At 48.1% G+C, this 24,668-nt stretch overlaps 1 protein-coding gene across 2 annotated transcripts in view; it reads right to left on the minus strand.

Moving 5' to 3' along the window:
- Positions 1–957: 957 nt before the first annotated feature.
- The window catches only part of DZIP1L (DAZ interacting zinc finger protein 1 like), a 45,187-nt gene continuing 21,476 nt past the window's right edge, over positions 958–24,668 (minus strand). For both annotated transcript variants that reach the window (XM_065556222.1, XM_065556221.1), the window contains exons 7-16: positions 23,387–23,449; positions 20,512–20,652; positions 19,222–19,252; positions 17,552–17,602; positions 15,967–16,100; positions 14,338–14,530; positions 13,187–13,397; positions 10,684–10,883; positions 7,834–7,973; positions 958–5,487 (exon numbers count right to left, since the gene is read on the minus strand). In XM_065556222.1, coding sequence (XP_065412294.1) covers positions 5,308–5,487; positions 7,834–7,973; positions 10,684–10,883; positions 13,187–13,397; positions 14,338–14,530; positions 15,967–16,100; positions 17,552–17,602; positions 19,222–19,252; positions 20,512–20,652; positions 23,387–23,449 — 1,344 coding nt within the window. In that variant the 3' untranslated portion in view covers positions 958–5,307. The remainder of the gene's footprint in view (positions 5,488–7,833; positions 7,974–10,683; positions 10,884–13,186; positions 13,398–14,337; positions 14,531–15,966; positions 16,101–17,551; positions 17,603–19,221; positions 19,253–20,511; positions 20,653–23,386; positions 23,450–24,668) is intronic.

A 24,668-nucleotide genomic window follows, 5' to 3' on the forward strand; every position in this document is an offset into this window, starting at 1 on the left:
GCGTGGCGCTCCATGGGGGGCGGGGGTGTTTGGCAGGGGGCGGGGGGTGTTTGGCAGTGCGGCGGGGGGGGGGGCGGGGGCTGTTCGGCGGCACGGCGCTCCACGGGGGCCGGGGGTGTTTGGCAGCGGGGCGGAGGGTGTTTGGCAGTGCGGCGGGGGGGCGGGGACTGTTCGGCGGCGCGGCAGCGCGGCGGCGCGGCGGCGCGGCGCTCAGCAGGGGTTTCGGCGGTGTGGCACTCCGTGGGGGGCAGGGGTGTTCAGCAGCGCGGCGCTCGGCGGGGGGCGAGGGGTGTTCGGCAGTGCAGCGGGTGGTTGGGGCTGTTCGGCGGCGCTCCACGCGGGGGGGATTCAGCAGCACAGCGGGGGGTGGGGGTGGTGTTCGGCAGCGCGGCGGGGGGGCAGCGGTTGTTCGGCGGCACTCGGCAGGGGGGGTTTTGGCGGCGCGGCATTCGGTGCGGGGGGTGTTACGGCGGGGCGGCGCTTTTTTTTTGCTGCTTGGGGCGGCAAAAAAGTTAGAGCCGGCCCTGGTGTGGTCCAATGACTAAGGCATCAGCTGAGCTCTTCCATTGCCCTGCTAAGTGAGTCACTTCACCTTTTTATGCCTGTGTTTTGGCTCTTTAGATTGGAAGATCTGCAGGGGATGGTCTATCTTCTCTTACTATGTGATTGTATAGCGCCTAGCATGATGTGCTGAGCTGGAGCTACCAGAAATCATTAATGACAGTAAGGGAGCTACAGCTAGGGAGTGGCGGCTTGTGGCCCATGAGTTAGGAACTGGATTTGATTTCCTTTGCCCATGTGTATTTACTCTAGCTTCCGGTGCATTCCAGCTAACACCTTGGACCTGTGACAATGTAAACTCATTTACTATTCCAGAGCATGTTTGGTGGGACTCTTTCATTTGTTTTCCCCAAACAAAAACTCCAGAAGAAACTATTTAAAAGAAAACCCCACTGCTGAAACAAACATGTTTTATTGAAGGAAGTATTCAAAAATAGGCTGATCATCAGCCAAAAAGAAGGATAACATCTGTTAAAGTAATTGTATAGTATCAGGCATAGCTATAACACTGTAGCCATAATAAATAATTAATACAAATAAATCATCATTTTTACTTAAAATGGGAACATTAATTAGTAATGGGGTGTATGGAACAAGCTTCCATGTTTTCAAATAGGGTTTGTTTGCACTTGTTTTGAGATTGCTGGTTACCAGGTATCCTTGATATTTTATGAAAGCTCAGAAATGTCATTTTGGTTTGAATTTCTATTTCCATTCTCCTAAACTCAGACTGTTTTACATTCCACAGATGATGAGACCAGATATGTAAAATGTTAGCTTAAACTATTCTTTCCCTAATGACAGAGGCACTAGAAATTAAATTGGTTGGAAAAACTGGGAAAATATGATGAATTTTGCTTTTAATTTGACCATTTTTTTAAAAAAGTGAAATTACAAAAATGTAAAAATTCCAACCAGCTCTATACCTGGTTGAAAAAAAAGGGGAGGGGGATGGAGATTGTAAAAATGTCACTGATTTTCCTGTTTTTCAAATTTACAAAAATTAGAAATTTGAATTGTCAAAATTGTCTCAGACGCAGCATATAAGTAGATGTACAAAAATGTATAGATTTCCTGGCACTTACTTCATTTTTAAAGCTAAATTTACATAGCAAAACTCATTTTATGCAGTAACTTATTTACATTGACTATATTCATTCTTTGGATAGGGTCCTCCAATAATTTAAAAATAAGAAGGGGAGTAAAGCTGTGATCTGCATTTCTGTTCAGCTGTGCACAGGCAAACGCCATTCTAGAGCAGGAAGGCCCTGGTTGTTTCCCATCATATGGAGGGTGACATAACAGGAAGAGGATAGGTCCAGCAATGGCAACTAGCCAAGATTGTCAGGGACACAATCCCAGCTCTGGGTGTCCCTAACCCTCCAAATGCCAGAAACAGGGACTGGATGAAAGGGGAGGGATCACTTGATAATTGCCCTATTCCCGCTGAAGCATCTGACAGTGACCACTGTCAGAAGACAGGATACTGGGCTAGATGGACCATTGGTCTGACCCAGTATAGCTATTCTTATGCTCTTAAGAGTCCTTTTGCTTTCTAAAACCAGTTCTAAACTCATTAACAGATGTTTTTGATGGGAATACTAAAGGGACACCATTCATTTAATCTCCCCACCAAGTCTGACACTTTTTCACATACTCTTCTTTCAAGCAATGCTTCAGTCTCTTCAGTGATGCCAATCTGAAAATCTACTTTTGTTCCTATTTTTCCATTACATTTTTACTTTTGACAGCTCTTTTTGTCAAGTCACTTTGTGTTTCTCCTTGTCTTTTCAGCTTCCTCTGCAGGAGGGGGGAGACAAATCATATTTAAAAAAAATGAAAATTTGATTGTACAACAAAAAAGGGCAGGCGGACTCAGGGGCAGGGTTAATACCTGGGATAAATTTTTAACTGTTTTAAAAAGACACCTGATTTCAAAATGAAAGTGTCCCTTGAACACAGATTGGATTTGTTTTGCTCCACTTGGCTCAAGGCAGCTGCCTCTGAAAACACTTAGGCCGAGCTCCTCAAAGGTGTCTAGCTCCCACTGAAATACTTTTCAGGATCTGGGCCTTAAGCACAAACATAATATCAAGCACTGAAGCACTGAAAACAGTGGGACCATTCCCATGCTAAAGTGCTTTGCTGCATCAAGGCCTGGGAGCAGAATAACTCTCTAGCTAGAGCAACACAGAGGAACTCAGCAACAAACACAAAAAATATCCTGATTAGAAAGGACAGCAGATATCTTGTAAAGCAAAGGGAGCTAGAGCAGCAGATATGTTGTAAAGCAAAGGGAGCTAGAGCAAATGCAGCGAAACCTTGTTAACCCTTTGGAGTCTGTGGAAATATATCACAGCCTTGTAAAAGTACCAGGAAAAGCATCCTCAAGTGAGTGGGAGGTAGCATTTGGGAAGGCTGTTATATTGATTGTTATGTAAGTAATACACCATATCCAGCCATTCTAGTCACACGGGGGGGAATCTGTCTTTAAGGCACAGCTCGCAGTAGGCAGAGGTGCAGCTCTGCCCTATAGGTCTGGGGCAGCATTGTGTGGCTCCACCTGCTCCCTGTCCATTTTGGCATGGCTTGAGATTCAGGAAGCACTTGCAAGGAGCAGCCCCTGCACTCTGGAGTGGCCACGGACTGCAGAGGTCCCTTGCCAGTGGGACGCTAGGAGAGTGTTTGCATCCTCCGTCTTTGTGCACCTGAATAAGGCACAGCCACATGCCACCTTGCAGATATACCTTACATTCACAGTGCTACTGGCCGTAATGGCTAGGGGCTATGTCCCTCTGGTGCAGCTGGGGAAATCATGAGGCACTGTAGAGTTCATTGCTGAACCTTGTGGATTCTCAGTACACAGAGTACACAGTACACAGGATGTGGTTTCATATGTGCTTCCTATGCTCTTCAGCGCATGACACTGTGGAGCTGATCCTCTGCACTGCACCTTGTGTAATACTTTATGCACATCCAAGGGGAGGATCTAAGCGGCTACTGTTCTGACCAGGTAATATTTTACGCTCCTTGGTATAAGCAGCGGCATAAGGTGCAAGCTCACAGAGAGCCGGCACCTGCATATTTATGTGACAGAGCTCCGGTGCTTTCTGTAATGTGCTTTAGACAAGTGCACCTGCTTGATCAGATCTGTTCCTGCAACCTGCTCCTGAGTTTCCAGCAGCTCCCTGAGTCAGTACTAAGTATGACAGCCCTGCCCATTTCTGGGGCTATGGCGCCATCGAGTGGACGTTTCTGTACATGTGTGTTCTCAGAGAACTTGCCAAGCATTCCCAGCTGTGTTAGTGTTTCCTTTGTCACCCTCTGCATTGCTTTGTCAGCTGTAGGACATGGCTCATCAGAGCTGGTGTACTCTGTCAAAGGGAGTAGCTGCAGCCAGGCCAATGCTGAAGGGCCTGTCCCTGCAGCACTGAGGGGATTAACAGAGTCCTGTTTCTTGTATCTAATCTTTTGCTCCCGGCGATAAAATCAGGGCCTGATTCCCGCTCCTATGGGAACACCCCCAGTGTGAGGTGGGGAAGGGGGATGGAAACCTGCTGAGGCTCTCCTTGTGGAGAGTGTTTCAGTGGGGAGAGGAGGTTTGCCCACTGAAGACCAGGCCACAGGGCCAGCCCAACCATCCCACAGTGTGGGAGAACTAGCCATCCATCTGAGACCCTGTGCCCCTGGCGGGCTGCGCCAATCCCTCCCCCACCTGCTCCATGGCAAAGTGCTGCCTACGGAACTGAGCTGATGGGGCCTCACAGCCAGCAGCTGTCACTAGGATCCCTCCTAAAGGGGGATCCCCAGCGCAGACAGTGGGGAGGCATTAAAATAACCTAGCTGTGGCCTGTATTATCTTTTCATGGAGATGTGTGCAGGGCTCTGGGGGTCCAAAATGCATCCCCACCCTGCCAGGGCCCTGCCCTATCTCCCTGGCCTATCTCCTCCCCCCGGCAGACCAAGGATCGCCTGCCACAGGGCCTGGGGGGTTGGGGGGATGATGCAGTCATGGCAGCTGACCCTCTAGCCCCATGGAAGGGGTTGAGCTGCATGAGGAGCGTCCCCACTGTGCATGGAGCCCTGGGGCACAATCAGACTCCTTTAGGGCCCGATCCTGTGAATCTATGCACAGTAAGCTGTCTGCTGGGGATCTCTCTGGGCAGGAGGAGTGAGGGATTCCTTCCTCCACTTGGCCAAGGAGGGGATGAGATGCTTGGGGCTGCACCTGCAGCCTTGATGCCTCAGTGGCCTCCATACCATGTGCAACCCCACTCCAGAGTGTCCAAAGGATGGCAGCCATGCCCTTGCCTTGCCCCCACAGAGCCCTGTGTATCCCCTGAATGCTGACCCAGACTCTTCCCTCCACATGCTCCGCCCACTACTTTCTTCACACTGGTGGCTGGGGCAGCAGAATGTGCCCCATCCACACGCAGGGGTGTTGAATGATACGTTTTTCCAACCAGCCCAGGAGACACTGACCCGCACTCATGGTGGAGAGGGCACCTGGGTAGCCATTGTAAAAATGCATCATAGCTAGGTAGCACTTGAGGCCATGGGACAGGGATTCCCATTCTGATTGCTCTAAACTGGTGGGTTGTTTTTAAATTGGAGCCCAGTGCCTGATCTTCCTATAGTAGCAGGATTCCAAAGCCTTGTGGCCACATGGCAGGAACTTCCAGCTTTGGGACTGGGCCCTAAAATCCAAGCACTTGTAGAGTACGGCGAAGGGGGCTGTCAAGCGAGTCACCAGCCTCCAGCCCTCGTGCTGCTGGAACTCCAGATGCTGGTGCCCTGCGACCCTGCCGAGTCCCCGCTGTGCCTCACAGCTGGTTGCAGCTGCTGCTTCGTCTGGCTCTTGGCATCCAGGAGTTCGGTGATCTCTTCAAGGGAGGAAGTCTCCAAGTCGCTGTTCTCATCCATAAACTGCATGGGGAATGAGAGGAGACAGAATGAGCAAATATGGCGAGTGTGAGCCGGTGCTGTCTTTGCTGATAATGACCTGGCTGACTGCAGGGGGCTGGCATGGGGTTAGTGTAGTGCTTGCCCTCTGCACTCATGGGAGCATTTCCATGTGGCAAACCTTCCTTATCAGCCAAATACAAATTTAGGTTTATCAAATGCTTCCTTCAGCTACTGGTTTTCTGTTGCAGCTCCCCAGCACTTCCCAGGGCAAGGCAGGGCCATCTGTTGCCCAACAGCAGAACTACTTATAGGGTCAGATTATGGCGCATGAACTACAAGGACTCCCTAGGAAACTCAAACACACAGTTATGGGCCTGACCAGGATGTTGGGATCATCTAGTTTGACCTCTTGCATAACACAGGCCAGAGGATCAGCCTGGGATTTCTGCATCAAGCCTACATCTTGTGGGTTGAACTGGAGTGTATATTTTAGAATGAGACATCCAGTCCTGATTTAATGGATCTGGGAGAGGAACGGGACAGAGCTGCTTGAAGTGTGTCAAGTTACAGAATTTTCATGACATTTCAAAAACTGGAAAAAAAAATACTTGGGGAACAATGTTGAGATAGTTGCAGAAAGTCTTCCCCTGAATCTGTTCTTAAACAATCCCTTGTGACCTATTGACAGTGGGCACTGACATTCACTTTTGGCTCGGCCTCTGTTTCAATAAAACCAATGACATTTCACTCATTGAACAGGTCTGATACTTTATGTAAATTACAGCTACAACGCAGTCTTCCCAGGGATCTAAGGACCCAATCCTGCAGCTGGATTTGCCAGGATAGTTCCTTGTACCCACAAGTATTTTATAGCAGGATTGGGTTACTTTACACCCAAATAGGGGTATCTTTGTATTTTCTTGGGCGAGATTTGGCCTTACTTTGAGTGTCATTTATTTACCCCACCTCCGAGGACTGTTTTCAGGTTCCTACTGTGATTTCAATAAGGAATCCCCGTGTTAGTGGTTTGGCTGGGATTATTTCTGATTTATCCCACAACACCATGTTGTGCCCAAGTTGCATGAGAACGCAAGATTTAATGTGATGATGTAATTTGATGCTTGCTAGACTCCTCCCCCCCATGTTCATGGGTTGCAAATCATTTTGTAAATCTCACTCTTGGCTTTCTACTTTGCCACATAAAGGCAGAAAATCTCTTTCACATTGTTGTGAAGAAACTTTATGGTATGCTCAATGGAACTGTTCAGGGAAAGTAATTTTAAAAAGTAATAGGACTTCAGTGCTGCAGCCATTTATGAGAAAGAGTTAATGTAATTAAAATTGAGGTTACATATGTCCCATTTTAGTAATCTGATAGTTTTTTCATCACGTCACCCCAATTAGCTCTGGACATGTTCTCGAGACTTCTGTTTAATTTCATTCCCAGGCATTTCATGCCTGTCTTTAACCATGTGAATTTCCATTTTCCAAAGATTGTGAATAGGCAAATATTTGGAAGGGCCTACAAAATAACTGGATGATGGGGCAGATCCTCCACAGCTGTAAATCACCATCACTCCTCCCAGCAGAGACTGTCTATGTGACCAGGCTGCTGGGCCGATTTACACCAGCTGACAATCAGTCCCATTGGGCTAAACGCTGAGATGTCAGCACGGTCACATCTAGATCTCAAAGGCTGGTTCTGGTAATGCTGCCAGACCTGCAGCTTCACAGGCTCTGAACCCTTGGGGCAGATGGAAATGCTGCTGTGATACCTACTGCTGTTGCTCCAGCGCAAAGTTCTGTACAGGACGAGCTGGCCTGGGGAATCTGGGCTTCTCTTTCCTCTAGCTGGGGTATATTGCATATTCTCCCCCCTCTCCATGCAATTGTCCTAACTCTGTATACAAAGACCCACCTGGTCTGGGACAGGTTTCCTATTCTCACCCCTCAAGCTCCATGGTACTCTCGACCCTGACCCAGCTTATATGGTAGAACTGTTCTATGGGGAGGTGTTGGAGGAAGGGGGAAAAAATCACACACTGAGTCTTCGGCTTTGCAGCTGGGAGGCCCAAATGAACAGCTAAACCAGAGACACCTGATTTACCTGAACCAACCATGGGGCTCTCTAGACATCACTGAACTATTCTTAGCCCAGAGCATAAACACATATTCCTCCTCCCGAATGCGAACACTATAAAACGTCTTCCCCTACCCCAATGGCTTGTTATTTTTTGAGTCTCTGGCTATACAGTGGCCTCCACTTTGAAATGGTTTGAGACGATGCTGGTCTCCACACTAAATCGATGCATTCCTGAATACCAGACATTTCCCTTTCTCTGCAAGTCTGCCTGTTGCACAAGGTACCTGGAGTTTCTTGGCTGAGAGGCTCGCTTTAGGAGAGTCAGAGGGCAAGGCGGGGAGGAGTTTTATCCCACCAACAGGCTTCCTTGCTGGCATGCTCAGTGTGCGCTCCAGATTTTTAGCCATTGCAGACACCAGCGTCCCTGCACAGAACACAGCTTGTTAGAATTGGAATCCAGTGCCCTGCACTCACATGGTCAATATCACTGCACAACTGAATTGCTCATCAGGACTCAGAGTGGATGGGAAAGGATTTCCTTCCAGACCCCTTTTCCAGTTTTAAAGGGAACGTGTTGCTGGTGAAAGGTGTCAGTGATGGAGCTGAGAAGCCAACTATAGTTCATAGTACACAAGACTGGAAGGGACCTCCTGGGTCTCTGAGTCCAGTCCCGTGCTTTCTCAGGCAACCCAATCATATTGCTTGCAAACTTACCAAGCTCCGTCTTCAAACAATTCAGTTGTTTACCCCCAGTGCTCTATCAGGAAGCTGTTCCAAAACCTCACTCCCCTGATGGTTAGAAACAGTCCTAACTTCCAGCCTCAATTCATCCATAGGGTAAATACAATCAGCTGCAGGCTACCACAGCAGTGTGCCTCAATCCTGAGTTACTAAGGCTCCTGCTAAGCACTGGAGTTGCTAGTCCATGTCTAGTCAGTCCTTTCAAAAGGAGCTAATGTGGACTCTGGCTGTGGTGACAATTTTTGTGATGCAGATGGCTGCCAGCTAGGATAGAAGCCACCCACTCATTTCGTAGACAGGGCTGACTAGCAGCCAGGGAAGAATGACTTTTGTCCACGCCCAGCCTGGTTCAGCTCTGAACTGCTGGCTTGCACATGAAAGGCTTTGTGGCTCATGGCCAATCACTGAGATTACCCAGTTATTGGTGATGTCAGTGCAAAGTACTGACATCGTGGAGGGTGGAGCCACCGGGTCATTTCCATAGATGCCAAGGCCAGAAGGAAGCATTGGGACCATCCAGTCTGACCTCCTTTGTAGCTCAAGCCAGAGAACTTCCCCAAAGTAATTCCTAGAGCAGAGCTTTTAGAAACACAGCCCATCTGGATTTAAAAATTGTCAGCGACAGAGAATCCACCACGAACCTTGGTAAGCTGCTCCAATGGTTTAGGGCCTGTCTAGTGACCTCCAGTTAACTGATTGCCAGTTAACTCAACATAGTTAGCATGTGTATAAGAAATAGTCTTAACATGCCCCAAATGTCTGTTCCAAGACAAAAGCACCTGTAGTTGACCATGGAGCTGGACACAGAGTGAACCACAAAGGCAATAGTTTTCACTGCCAAAAACCATTGATTTTACTGTGGGATAACTAAAATGCATTAATTATCCTGCTGGAAAGCCCTAGTGGAAACAAGGCTGTGAAGTTTTTACTGTGAGGAAGGTCAGTGAGATCAACACTATACCTCTGCCTGTGGTTCACCTGTGTACAAGGTTTATATCCTTCAACAAATGCTTGGAGAGCATTCACACTAGCCTAAAAAACCTTTGGTGCTACACAAGTCCTTTGCCAATAATGTGCATAAGGAGTGTCATTTAAAGGGACAACTTCAACATGTGGGACTACAAATGTGGTACCCATGTAACACACTTGCCAAATGTCTGTCTCTGTGGTGGCTGCTCCACAGATGAAAGATGCCTGCTGCTGCTCCCAGGCAATGGACATCATTTAGCTCAAGCAGGAGAAGCTGGCGCATTGGAGCTAAAAGACCTGGATTTATTCCCCACTGGGGATTCAGCCAGGGAACTGTGGTATCTACTATAGCAGCTAAGGCTTCTATCTTAGAAGGGAGCTAGTTAAAATAAGTGATTCTCTCTGCTGTGTATTTGACAGCCCTTTGTATATAGTTTGTTTCATTGTTTCCATGTATAGTCAGTTTCTATCTTGCTTGAAATGCGCCCCCCCCAATAAATCTCAGTAGGGCAGCAGAAAAACCCTGATATTTGTTCCCCAAAAGCATTTTTTAAAAAGACAGCACACCCACCTTCAAGGGTGAGCTAGCAGAAACTAGCATTTTAGTCCATTTAAAAATGCCAAGCTGAGAGGTCCCTTTGAACAACATTATTTCTCATACCTAGAGAAGATATTGAGAAATCCCCTGGATTAATGGCAAGGCCTATTCTAAAAGGATAAAGAAGGAACCATGCACCCCACTCTCTCGGAGTTAAGAGGGGAGTGACTGCATTTTGAAAGCACATCAGTGTTAATCCCCTCACAAAGGCCCTAATCCAGGAAGGTACTTGTGTACATGTGTATGTTTATGCAGGTGAATAGTCCCATGGACTTCAGTGGGACTGCTCATTTGGATTGGGGCCAAAGTGACTTAGTAATGGCTCTGCAGGAAAATAGAACCTGGTTCTGTTTCTCATGGGGAGGAGTACATACCCCGGAGCAGGGCGAAGGCTGCTTATCTGTGAACACCCCTTAGCAGAACCAGCAGCGTGCCACTGCAACTGACTCCCAAGAGTGCGGATGCATCAGGACAAAGTCTTGCTCCTGACACCCTTAGCTTGGCACCTCTGGGTCTTGTGTTAGGAAAAGCAGGGTGAGAAATGTCCTTTTCTGGAGCCTTGGCACTAGTGCATTTAGGATTTTATTCCTGGAGAATGACCACCCCATTCTCTTCACAATCAGTTTCCCGAGGGGTGAGAACAGGGGCCGAATAGACATTAACATACAATTACCCCTTTTGTTGGCTTAAGCTGTCAAATGTAGAAACAGATGTGCATGCAAATTTCCCCTTTCCTTCAGTATCAGGGTATGAACTATGATGGAGATTTCTGATTTTAGCACATTAACTATATTCCGATAGATTAAAATTATTATTTATGATTCACCTGTTGGAGTGGTTCCTATGGCTGGGCTGGCTTTTTCCTCAGAGGAATCGATGTCAGACCAGTCTGATGCGGTTTCGTCATCCTGGGTCAGCCTCAAAGGCGTTTGCGCTTGCTGCAGGGTGACGGGATGTTTGAATTTCACTGGGGTGAGGCTGGCGCGGTCCCCCCCAGAGTCTTCCTCGGAACTGAAAGGTGGGGTGCTGAAAGTAAAATGATGGAAGAAGGAAAGGTCAGACATGGAGGAAAGGGAGGGCTCTGAGCAGCTGGGTCAGGGATATCTGGGACAATTTGTGATGAGGAGACCGAGATCGTTGTCATTAAATACAGATTGGCAGTGCTTTCAGCAGTTGGCTACAAGACTGTGTGTCCAAGTCCCCTGGTGGGGCGAGAGCATATGTACAACCAGCACTGAAACTCTGAACAGCAAGGTAGAGTACTTGGGCAAATATTGGGCCTGTTTTCCTCTCCCCTCCTTCACTCCCATCCCACTGGAATCTGCAGCAGCTGCTCCATGCACCTCAACCTTGGCCTCAGCACCACACCACTTTCAGAGTCAGGCTATCACAGCTTCAGTACCTAGCTTGTTCACCACCAGCAGGGGGAGCAGGAATTTCCAATTGCCAATTCATCTTCTTCAGTCCAAAATGCTGCCACAAAAACTCAAATATCTTGACCAATTCTTGGTCTACTTCCAGCCCATCTTCAAAACCCTCAGCTGGCTTCCTTTTCCTCCCTGGGGCAAATGTGAGCTTCTTGTTCTCACTTTTAAAACCCCACACAACTCAGTTACTCCATACCTCTCTTCTGTCATCTCTTATCCCCTCCAGTTGCCCTTTCATTCTGCCTAAGTGGCATGCCCTTTCCATTCTTGTTCTTCTAGTCCAGGGGTGGGCAAACTTTTTGGGCCGAGGGCCACATCTGGGTGGGGAAATTGTATGCAGGGCCGGGGCAGGTGGTTGGGGTGCGGGAGGGAGTGCAGGGTGTGGGAGGGGGTGTGGTGTGCAGGAAGGGGCTTAATGCAAGGGATTGGGGCAGAGGAGGGGTGTGGGGTGTATGAGGAGGATCAGGGAAGAGGGTTGGGGTGCAGGAAAGGTGTAAGGTGCAGGAGGGGGCTCAGGGCAGGGGTACAGGAGGGGTGCGGACTGCAGGAGGGGGCTCAGGGCAGGGGGTTGGGGTGCATAGGGGTGCAGGGTGCAACAGAGAGCTCAGGACAGGGGGTTGGGGTGCAGGAGGGGTGCGAGGTGCAGGCAGGGAGTTGGGGGGCAGGGTGCAGGAGGGGTTTGGGCTCCGGCCCGGTGCCGCTTACCTAAAATGGATCCAGGGTGGCAACAGTGCGCACTCAAGCCAGGGCAGGCTCCCTGCATGCCTGCCTTGTCCCCAGCCCTGCGCCGCTCCAGGAAGCGCTGCTTCCCTGGGTCGGGGGAGAGGGGGGGACATGGAGGACTCCGTGTGCGCTGCCCTTGCCACGCCTCCAGGTAACTCCCCCGAAGCTCCCATTGGCCACGGTTCCCTGTTCCCGGCCAATGGGAGCTGGGGGGAGTGGGGCCTGGAGGCAAGGGTAATGCACAGAGCCCTCTGCCCCCCCGCCCGGGGACCACAGGGGACTGCTTCTGAGAGCGGCGCCATGGGGTGGCAAACTATGGATGGGGCCCATGGCACCATGGGGGGCAATCCCGCGGGCTGGATCCATAGTTTGCCCACCCCAGTTCTAGTCTCTTTTATTACTAGAGCTACTTGGAAATTTTTTATCAAAACATTTTTGATTAAAAATGCCACTTTTTTGTCAAAATGGAAATGTTCTGAAAAAGTGTTGACATTTCCTGTAGGGGGAAAAACCCCAAAACAAAGCATTTTGATGATGTCAAAATGTCCTGGTTTGATATTCTTGGAATGGATTGTTTAGACTTTTCATTTGGAAACAAAATTCATTGGGTTTTATTTTATGTTCTATAAAACTTGAAAAAGTTAAAGGTCAAATTGGAACCAATGTTTAGATTTTATCAATGTTTCTATGGACCTCCAGAACGTTTTTTGAATTTCGTTTTGGGGAAATTGTTTTGTTACAACACGTGGAAGCTCCTTCCCTGGAGGCTTTCAAAAGGAAGTTATATAGTCTTGGATGGTATAGACACAACAAATCCTGCATCTTACCAGGGGGTTAGATGCGGTCCCTTCTCACCCCATGGTTCTATGAATCAGAGTTAGTGCTGGTGTATCTATTCGAGCTGGAAATTACACCTCCATCCTTAGGGTAGACATACCCTCCGTGGGGCCTGCAGCTCAGACATTTCAGGTGCACCCCACACAAAGCTTCCTGACACAACAAATGATCTGCGTTTGCACCGCACCTAGCACAGTGGGGCCCTGAAGTTACTGCAGTCCACATCGTAATAGAATAGGGATGTCCAAGCTCGGTACGAGGCTGCTCACCCCAGTAAGCATGCTAGTGAAAGGCATGAGTGCAATGTCTGTGGTGAGGATGCGAGCTGTGGATGGGCCTCACCTCGGCTGCTGGATGGCAGCACGTCGTGGGCTGCTGGCTTTGCTTTGTGGCATTACTCTGGGCACCTCTGTTGGGCTGTGGGAATAGCTGGCTTTGCTCCGAGGAGCTGGTTTGGGCGTCTCCTCCGCATAGGGCTGTAACTCAACTTGCAGCGCTCCAGGTTGGGCAGATGCGACCCGGCAAGGCGACAGGGGGCTCTTCTGGCTTTTAGCTGAAAAGGTACAAGGGACACTGAGAGCAAAGGCTAGATGGACCTTTGGTCTGACCCGGTATGGACGTTCTTTAACACCTACAAACTGCTTGACCCATGCAGGTGTTTGCCCAGCAGCCAGGATTAGTACTTGTAAATCGATACTGTTAAACTGGATTGGCTTAAGAAAAGAAAAAGACGTACAAAATGAGTGGCTGATCTGAACTCCCATGCTTTACCATCTAACATTCTCAAAATGTCACACAGCCAATGTAGCCAGTGTTAGGGGACTTCCTTTCCCTCTTACATACACGCACATCCACTTCACATTGGGAGGAGAGGTCAACATACGTGACTCTGTCTGATCCTTGGCCAATGCAGTAACTCAGCTGGTGTAACAGAGAGCTGGTTTTAGGCTGCTCTAAACTATGCTGAAGGATGTTTTGGTCCCTAGCTGGCCCAAAAATAGAGAAGCAGAAAGGTGGGTTAGAATCACCTTCCTTCCCTCACCCCACCCACTCTCCTCATCTGCACTGTCCTTCTGATATTTCCTGTGTGGCATTTCACTAATGTGTGATGATACTGAGCTTTGTGGCTCCCTGTAACTTCCATTCAATGGTGATAAACTGGCTCTCTGCATGTTCTAGCAACAGGCAGAAGGAAGAGAGTTTGTGGACCAGGCTCTTCTTGCAGCTCTTTTCCCTTTGAGCTCTTCCCACCCAGCGGAGAAGTGTGTGTTTTATTTTTGTATATATATATATATATTGCAAGCTCACTCAAGGCAAGCAGTGCACACTACAACTGCAAATGGTAATTTGACACTGAACACAAAATCTATCTTGCCCAGTTTCCTTGGTGATGCACAATGGGTCACGGAAATGTCTCGTGACAATAGCACTATGTTGGGATTGAACTCTTGTCTGCAGCACAGGTTTCCAAAGACAGCATCACAGCTCTTTACCTGAGACTATCAAAAGTTGCTGTGGCAAAACGCCATCATCCTTCTGGCGCTGCTTGACTTTCCAGGTGACCTCTCGGACTAGCTTGTCCCTCAAGCTGAGGAGATTTGGAAATTTCTTGGCCTTCTGCTGCTGCTGAGTCTTTACGAGGCAGCTCAGATTTTTATAGGTCTGAGCTGGAATCCCCTTCGCAGTCTAAAGCAGAGAGAATTGTGGGTAACATGACAACCACCCCAACATAATTCTGACACTGCCTCAGATGGTGAAACAAGCCTTCTCCCCTAAGGTTCTCCATCACCTCTGAAAGAGAACTTGGCCTTCTGCAAACTATGGATCTCATCTAACTTTCTATCAGATTCACCTGGCTTTGGATCTGGCCTTATACCCAGAATGGTCATCAGCATAAGATGGAGAGACTCCTACCCCATCAGGTGACCCAGTATCAGATTCCATCCATCCGTTGTACTGGGGGTTGACAATACATGTAATAAGAGTCCCAGCCCAGAGGAGTGTATGCTCCATTGAGGTGTGCTGCAGCAGGGTACCTACCAGCGGTGTGGACAAGTGAGGACTCTGGACCCTCCACTCCTGTCAGCATCATGTACACCAGTCACCAGACACACAGGAGATTTTTAATGATTTTCCTCACTTAGCCCTGTCTACACTAGAGACTGGTGACATTCAACCCCCACCTCTCCGGAACACACCACACACACACACAAGAGTGTCACTGGTAGCACATAGGGGCACACATGACTGGACTGTACCTGCTCTGAGTAAGGCTAACCATTGGGTACATCTGCACTGCAAATGAAGGGGTGATTGTAGCAGGTGTAGATATACCTGTGCTAGCTTTAATCTAGCTAGCACGGGTAGCAATAGCAGTGAGGACATGGTGGCATGGATCCTGGTATAGACTAACAATGTAAATACATACCCAGAGTCCCTGCTGGGCTAGTCCCCACTACCAGTGTTACCCATGCCACCTTCATCTGCAGTGTAGTCATACCCACTATGCCATCAACCACCATGTTGCTCTACACCTATGAAGTGCCAGCATAGACAGCGAGCATTGCTTTAGCAGCTGCAATTGTGTGGTTAGTCCTCCCAGTGCAATCCCACACATCTCTGAAGGGGTAGGAAGAAGCTCAGAGAACTGGCTCTGTCACCTGCAGGGTCACTCACATGCTGACTGCATGCAAGCCCTAGAGGACCTGAGGCAGACTTGGGGCGCTCCCATCTCTGCCATGCCCCACTTCAATGCAGGTCTCAGTTGCTTTTGGCTCTGCCGGGTCTTCCTGGGAAGGGTGCACCCTCCCTCTCTGGAGCGTGAAGGAAGGACACAGAAACTGGATGACAAGCACTGGGCAGGGACTGTCTATGCAGCACCTGTTACAATGGGATCCTGATCTCAGTTAGGGCCTCTACTTAGCACAGTAACTTAAATAAAATTTGAGGTGCTCTTTATATCCATGCAATGATCCCCCCAAAATATTAACTATACCCCGGCTAGCTAATTAACTTTTGAAAAACTGGAAGGCGTGAAAGGGACAAGGAGGGAAGAGGTTGCACTGCAAATAGAGAGACGTCTCTCCCCGCCCTTTTTTGGTTTCCCCTCTCCTGATACTCACCCTCTTCACACCCATACTCTCCAGCTTCTCCTCCAACGTCTCCTCCAGAATGGGGCGGAACTGCTTCAGCAGGTTGGGATTCCTCCGCAGGGCTTCCAGGAGCCTCTGCTTCATGTCCAGGGTGTCCACCAAGTCTGCGGCAAAACCCAAAATCACAAGGCTGGGTTTGGATGGACCAAACCTCAATATCAAAGTCAGAGCCAGAGACTCTGGGACCAGAGGCCTGGTCCCTCCTGGGGACTTTCCTCCTTAGCAGAAGATGGATTGGTAGCTCCCTGTTCCCCAGCTGTGGCATGTTTTCAAGTTTTTCTTCACAACCACAAGGGCAAGACATATATAAACAAAAGCTGAGATTCTAACATCAAGAAAAGATCCTGGGAGTTGGGCCCTAGGCATGTGTCTATTGCGCCTCTGCCTTCATCTGTCCCCACCATAACTTTCTCAATATCTGACCCACCCCAGACCACATCCCTGACTCGGCTGTTGAAAGGCAGATTATACCAATTTAATGAGTAAGGTGGGCCCCATCCCAGGTTTCACTCGGAGAATCAGGTGCTCAGTTGTACAGTTATTGTGTTGCCACACATTCATATTACGTTTCTCAAGCTGGTTGCAAATTTTCCATCTAAACTGATTTTGATGGAAAATTGCACTTTCATTTAAACAAAATTTTTCATGACGTGTCTACTTTCTCTGAAATTATTTGATTTTTTTTGGTCAAAAACCAAATGCCCCAAAACTGAAATGTTTTTGCCAAAAACTCATCAGATTACGTCTCCCATGATGCACCACGGTCTCCTCTTGGGATTCCCTGATGTTCTACCTCCCTTCTCCAAGAGAAGATTCCATGGTGCATCCTGGGAGATGTAATCCAACTCAGGAGCCTGAGCTATTGAGAAGAACGGGAGTATGAGGCACCCAAACTACAACTCCCACGAGGCACCATAGCAGTATTTCCAAATTGTTTTCAGCTGATTTTTTGTTTGGTAGTTATTTTTCTGCTGAAAAATTGAAAATTTTTGTGGGAAGAAACTAAATGAAAATGTGGGGTGATTATTTTCTTTCATTTTTGTTAAAAACTTCTTCCCATTTTTGACCAGCTCACAGTACATGGCTCCATAAGGCTGAGTCGGTAAGTGATTCTTGGCTTTCCCTTCCACTTAAACTCTCCCCAGTGCTCAGGGATTGCTCCCGCAGACAGCACTACTCTTCCGAGGGAGGGATAGAGTGCTGACATTAGGGTGGCATTACCCTCTGGGTGCTGTTGGGTTGTACGATGTTGAGAGCTGAGGTGCAATCAGGTTCTTTCTTACAGGGAGACAGTGTGGGCCAGAGTGCAAGAAGGGCATCCTTGTTGAAAATATCTAACCCCAAGGAGCATGCAGAAGGCTGCTTGCTGTGATGCTGTTGCAATCAAGTGACCGTGCTCTGCTCAACCTTGGGGAGAAAACATCGGGGACAGAGTACCTCACCCAAGGCCTGTTTTGTCCCGAAATTCCTCCTTTTTGCACATCCTGATCAATGTCTAAAGTCCAACACCTGCGTGACACCAGGAGAGAAGGACTTTCATTTATATGATAGATACCTTCTTCAGAAGACTCCTCTAGATCTGGTACCCTGGGTATTTCCTGGGTCACTGCAGAGAAGAGAAATCCTTGATGACTCAGAGACCTACGTATGATTAGTTACATATCCTGCTGGGAGGGACCTTCTCCCCAGAAAAGGAAGACTCACTCCTCTGATGAACGCTATGAAAACAATGGTCTTCAAAGCTAGTAACTCAACAGACTAGTACTCCACACAGACTCTTAGGACCTTGTAGGATGTGAGGAGGCGAGAAGGTCTGCCCCATTCATTTGAGTCTGGCACTGTAACTTTGTGCTTGTAACAGGTGGGTGCAGAGCCTGGGCCTAAGCCAGCCCTGATTATAGGATGGGTTCCATCCGAGAAGAATCAGGTGATTACTACATAAAAGGAGCCAGGGTTAAGTGCCGACAGGGTCTGGTGCGGGGAAGAGCTGGAGGGACGGGACTGAGATGGCTTCTGCAGGGCCATGAGCAAGCAAAGACAGCTCTCCAGGCAGGGAGAGACCCTGACTAAATGCAGAACAGACTGGGAGACCTTCAAGATAGGAAGGGGTCCTGGGAAAACTGCAATACAGGTAGAGGATCCAACCCAGAGTCAATGGAACCCAGAGTTGAGGGTGGGGCTGGGTTCCTTCACTGGCATAAACCCCTTACAAGGGTAGCTGAGCCCAGCAAGGGAGCAGCAGATTGAGCCAAGAAGCCCCAGAGAAGGTGGAAGGATTTTTTTGTTTCTGTTATCGACAGAATAGGTTTCTGTTTGGACCTTTTAGTTGGGACAGTTGTGACTCGGGAAGGGGTGACCTTAAAATTCTGACCCAACTCAACCGCCAAGTTACCCAACAAGCCGTCACAGCGTTGGAATGACGGTTGGCAGGGGGTGCTGGCCCAGTGTGAGAGCTGCAATACCAAGCTAGGCCACAAGAGAGTGCCTAGTGGGGAGGGGACTGTTACAGTGATGGCAGGAATGTCTAAAATCTCTTTGCTGCCAAGACTGGTTTCTGACACTCCAGGGATCTCTGCAGCTTAGCAGCCACAGCATCTGAAGGGAAGTCCTTGCTTTGCCCCGGGACTGGCATTGTGGGAAACCTCAATCTCAATAAGAAAATCTGAGCTGGAACAATTCCTTATTCTTGTGCAACTGATTTACTGGAACAAAGAATCGTTTGGGAGGGGATCTTACTTTTATTCCCAGATCTTGATTTATATCTGAATCCCTAGGGGCAAGTCTACACTATCGCACTACATTGGCATGGCTGCATTGCTGTAGCGCGTCTGGTAAAGATGCTGTATGCTGATGGGAAGGCACACTCCCATCAGCATAATTACTCCACCTCTGTGAGAGGTGGAACTATGTTGGTGGGAGAGCATCTCCCGCTGACATAGCACCAGTGTGGACAGTGCTTAGTTGCTGTAACTTGTGTCACTTAAGTTTCTTTTTTACACCGCTGAGCTATGTACGGTACATCAACTTAAGTGGTAGTGTAGACCAGCCCTTAGACACGAGGGTCAGAAAACTTTATATGCTAATGAGATATTTTCCTTGCTTGCTTGCCTGAACCAGCAAGTATGCTGTAAAGGCTGTCAAGAGAGAGATGAAGTTGCGGGGCGGTCACAGCTATGGAAATCTTAGCAGTTCTCACTCTCATTAACCCAAAAGACACAACATTACCTTCAGCTTTGCTTGCAGACAGTATCTTGATCTGCAAAGAAATTATCTATCATTATCCACCATTCAAAGACCAGTTTCTTTTGTCTGCAAAGTCTAGTAACTTTTTTATCTCTAACTGGAGTTTGCACCATTGGGCACATCATCAAAGGATGCACAAAATAATTCGATGAAAGGCCAAAGCGTAAGCTGAGTTCATCATACATGCAAGGGAGACATTTTTGCTAGAATTATACACCAGATGGTTCCTAGATGGACGCTTTGCCAGCAGACAAAAGGAAAAGTTTTATTTATTACATACAATTATATGTAACACTGTCTCAGTCAAAAGAACAAAATAATCTCCAAGCCGCAATACAAAATGCTGTCCCATTTTTATTCTGTACATGGCTCATGCTTGCTCATTCCCATATGTATGTGTTGTGTTGTGATTTTGTGGGACTTAGGCCATTTCTAACTACAGGCACTACAATGCCAGTGTAGCACCATAGTGCAGATGCTTCCTACATCTACAGAAGGGGGTTTTCCATCCACGTAGTTAATCCATCTCCCTAAGCAGTGGTAGCTAAATTAGCAAAAGAATTCTTCCATCAATGGAGGCATGTCTATACCAGGGGTTAGGTTGTCTTAACTATAGAGCTCAGGGATGTGAATTTTTCACACCCCTGCACCGTGTAGCTAGGACGACCTAAACTGAAGTGTAGCCCAGGCCTGAGACCCTGATTTGACAAACCATTTTAGCACAGGCTCCTGCTTAAATCCATCCTGAGTTAGTAAAACATTTAAGCATGTGCTTAAAGTTAAGGACGTGCTTAAGTGCTTTGCTGAATCAGGGCCTACATCTTTAATTGTATCATTATATTTTAGCTCAAGCACCAGCAGCAGTTACAGTTGGGGGCCTTGAAGGACGCTTCTCGCCTCCTTATAACTGTTTGCCCTTTTTTCCCCCCTTCAAAACTAGTCATTTTTGAGACTGAGTAAAAAAACCCAACGTTTTCCCCATTGTATATGAAAATCCTCCACTCATTTTTGGATAGCTCTAGTACTTCAGCAGTTTGTGTAGGAAGCTGAAATACCTCAGGTAAATGATCCTTACTGAGGAGAAGTGAGTGGCTTAAAAATCACACTTCAGATGCACTCTAAAGCAAATAACTGTTACTGCCTAAGCTGAAGATGCCATCTTCTGTAGCTCAAAGGCTGTGGCAGACTCATAAACTAGGTATGGCTTAGCCTTTGGAATGGGACAGAGAGCCATGCTGTGTTCACAGGCCCATAAGAACATGGCAAGCTTACTGTTTTCTCCTGCGATCTGATAACCTTGGTCTGCTCTTTGAGCCGGGCATTGAGCGAGCCCATTTGCTGTTGGAAGCGGTCGGCAGCTATCCGTTGGTCCTGAGACAGGGAGGCCCGGAGTCTCTCATTTTCACTCTTCAACTGAGAGAGACAAGGAAGGTAATTATGAGATCTGGACGTGACGAGTATAAAATATGGTGAAAATACCATTTTGCCCGTTAGCTCAGATTGCTCTCCTGGTCACTATTAAGTGGGGCAGCTCCTGGATTTTCACTTGCCTTGAGATTTTATTTTGCATTGAGATCCAGTGGCATATTTATAAACTTCTGCTGTTCTCTTTTCCTGCTTGCTCATAGGTTCAAATCAAGACCAAGTAGAGAGAGAAGAAACAGAAAATGCAGCTTCATCAAAATCAAAACATTTCATGGGAAAGTGTCATTTTGACTAAGTTTCTGATGGGAAAATGTCATAACTAATCATTTGACTTTTTTGTTTCATTTGATATTTCCATAAGGTAAAATATTTCACTATATTATTGAAACATAATGATATAAAATATTAACTACACTATAGATATGACTTTACAATTTTGATTCAATTTGTCTATATTACATTAAAATTAACATATTATATGTATCTATAGTATTAAATATATCATTGAAATTAATATGTATCCTTTTGACCAATTTTGTTTCAATTATATTAAAGTTGAATCTGTATTAGTTAATATTTTATCATGTTTCAATATTATTGAAATGAAACATTTCAATGGTCACAAATTTTCATGTCACAAGAAATTTCAAAGTGTCAGAATTTCCCACAAAGTGGAAATTCTATTTTCCAACCAGCTCTAGTAGCAAGCGATCCACAGCTGCTGCTGTCTGATGGTGCTCAGTGCCCGCTGTGTAATGTTAGCGGACGGTGACTTTCCACTTTTGGAAGCACACATGGCCGCGTCACAAAGCCACTGTCACAACTGATGGCACCGTGGGAATCTTCCCATTGACTTTAACTGGAATCACATTGGGCCCTTATATTTCAAGTTACATTTTCGTTTACCCTAATCAGTCTATGACCAGCTCTGTAAAGTGTTTCTTCTCTATTGTAGGGGTGCCAACATTGTATTTCAAAAATAAGGGATGGTTTTCTAAGTACCCCTGCCCACCATCCTCCCCTGATATTATTATTATTATTATTCTTTTATTTATTAAGTACTCACCTACCTGCACCAGGGCTATTTCTTGCAGCTTTCTGCAGCACTCAGTAATTCCCAATCTTGTGGCATAAAGATGAAAAAATAAGGGAAGTCCTTTGTAATATGGGGCTGTTGGCCACTCTACTGAAACCCCTTATTGTAAAATCCCTTGAGCTATTTTGTAAGAAAGCTACTGTTGAAAAAGAACATAAGAATGGCCATACTGGGTCTGACCAATGGTCCATCTAGTCCAGTATTGTGTCTTCTGACTGGCCAGTGCCTGATGATTCAGAAGGAGTGAACAGAATAGGACAATTGTGAGTGATCCATTCCATCATCCAATCCCAGCTTCTGGGAGTTGGAGATTTTAGGGACATATGGAGCATACTAGCTGCTTTGGCTAACAGCCATTGATGGACCTATCCACTCCATGAACTCATCTAATTCTTTGTTGAGCCCACTTATACTTTTGGCCTTCACAACATCCCGGGGCAAAAAAAAATACACCTCTACCCCAATATAATGCGGTCCTCGGGAGCCGAAAAATCTCACCGTGTTATAGGTGAGACCGCGTTACATCGGGGTAGGGAGAGGAACCGCTCCCCGCCCCAGCTCACCTCTGCTCTGCCTCCTCCCCTGAGCGTGCCGCTACCGCTCTGCTTCTCCCTCCCTTCCAGGCTTGCCATGCCAATCAGCTGTTTGGCCCAGCAAGCCTGGAAGGGCGGGGGAGAGAAGCGGAGCGGCGGCGGCGCGCTCAGGGAAGAGGAGATGAGCTGGAGCGGGGAGCGGTTCCTCTTCGCCCCCCATTACTTGCTGCGGCCCTCCCCAGGGCCCCCCACCCCAGCTCACCTCCGTTCCGCCTCCTTCCATGAGCGCGCCGCTGCTCCGCTTTCCCCCCTCCCTCCCAGGCTTGCCGTGCCAATCAGCTGTTTGGTGTGGCAAGCCTGGGAGAGAGGAGAAGCGGAGCTGCCGCACACTCGTGGGAGGAGGCGGAGCGGAGGTGAGCTGGGGCAGGGAGCGGTTCCTCTGCGCCCCCCCCTTACTTGCTGCAGCCCCCGTCCCAGCTCACCTCTGCTCCACCTCCTCCCACGCGTGTGCAGCATCTCTGCTTCTCCTCCCTCCCTCCCAGGCTTACCGCGCCAATCAGCTGTTTGGCACGGCAAGCCTGGGAGGGAGGAGAAGCGGAGCTGCAGCGCGCTCGTGGGAGGAGGTGGAGTGGAGGTGAGCTGGGGTGGGAGGTCCGGGGAGGGCTGCAGCAAGTAACGCGGGCGCAGAGGAACCTCTTGCGGTAACACGAATTCGGATATAGCGAGGTAAAGCATCCCTGTCCCCTGGAGCACTGCTTTACTGCGTTATATCCGAATTTGTGTTATATAGGACCGCATTATATCGGGGTAGAGGTGTAGTTACTATTCAGCCTTTGCACTACATTGCAGGGCTATCTTCCTTGTTTCTAGTGGATGGGCCGAATTCTGCTGAGGGAGCTCTGTGCAGCTGATATGGTCTAATATTGCTGATGTGTTAAATTGAGGCAGAAAAAACCTTCTATAAATGTGTCTGTAAGAGGTGAGTCCGGGTGGCGCAAGCAGGATCTTACTGTGTGCCTCAGGAGCTCATGACTGACGTGCTACCCATAGGAGAACTCTGAGTCATCGCTTTTAGCTTCCGTCTGGTACCTACCTCTTCCTTTTCCACCTGGTGCTCCTTCTGAAGCTCCTTCAGCTTCTTCTTCCATTCTGTTTTCTGACAAATCAAAAATACCTTTGTTTTTTCTTCTCATTCACCTTGCCACGAGTGTGCCATTATTCACCATTACTGTTATTCAAAGTTTCAGAGGTTAAGGCTCGTGCATAGGAGCACCTCCTAATGTTTCCATTCTCCAAGCTATCTAGCTTTCTCTGGCTTGACCTTTGGACCTCATAAGACTGTTTCAAGGCAGCCTTAAACCTGGTATAGGGCTCTTCCTCCAACCACACTATGGCAGAGTCCACGGCTGAGTAAGAGGGGCTGTCGCCAGTATTCTTGTGCTCTTGTAATCCCCCGTTATTTGTTAGCCAATGCATATAGGTTATTTTTTACACACCCATACACCAAGTTAATAGTATTATGCTCTGTGCAGCTGATATGGTCTAATATTGCTGATGTGTTAAATTGACCTCAACCAGAAGAGGCAGGGCCTTTCAAGATTGAAAGGCCCTGGGGTGCCGGCTGTGGCTGGGAGCCCCAGGGCTTTTAAATCACCCCAGAGCTACCAGCTGCAGAGGCGGCTGGGAGCCCCAGGGCAGACGGGCGAATTAAAGGGCCTGGGGCTCCGGCCGCCGCAGAGCTCTGGCAGCGATTTAAAGGGCCCGGGGCTCCCCGCAGTGGCTGAAGCCCTGGGCCCTTTAAATCACCACCGGAGAAGCCAGTCCAGTCCAGCACAGTGTACTGGCTCTTGCCGGTATGCCGTACCAGACCGTACCGGCTTACTTTCATCTCTGCATGGGTAGAGAGCAAGAGCTATGTCTTAAAATTTTACCTCATAGCCACATAGGAATTGCCAGATCGGATCAGATCAGGGCTCTATCTACTCCAATAGCCTGTCACAAAGTTGTTTCAGTGGATGGTGCAGGAACCCCTGCAAGGGGTGGTTATGGCTTAAGCTGCCCCAAGGAAAGTTTCTCTCTCCCATGAATTAGAGGTCAGTTATGCACTGGAGCATGAGGGCTTATAACAATTCTGCAGAGCTGTGCAGATTGGAAAACACACGCAGACCACGATTCAGGAAAGCACTTGGGATTAAGAACGTGCTAAAAATTAACCATGTGCCCAGTGCTATCCTGAATGTGAGCCCTAGTGTGCCATGAAATTCCATGCAAGGGGCATTACTGGGTTTCCTTTGCCCTGCGCTATATTGCGCAGTCATAGGAGAGGTTCCCCACAGCTGGCTGATGGGGAACTGATCAGAATCAAACGGGCTGCT

Source organism: Chrysemys picta, chromosome 9 (genome assembly GCF_011386835.1).
Source record: "Chrysemys picta bellii isolate R12L10 chromosome 9, ASM1138683v2, whole genome shotgun sequence".
Lineage (NCBI taxonomy): Eukaryota > Metazoa > Chordata > Testudines > Emydidae > Chrysemys > Chrysemys picta.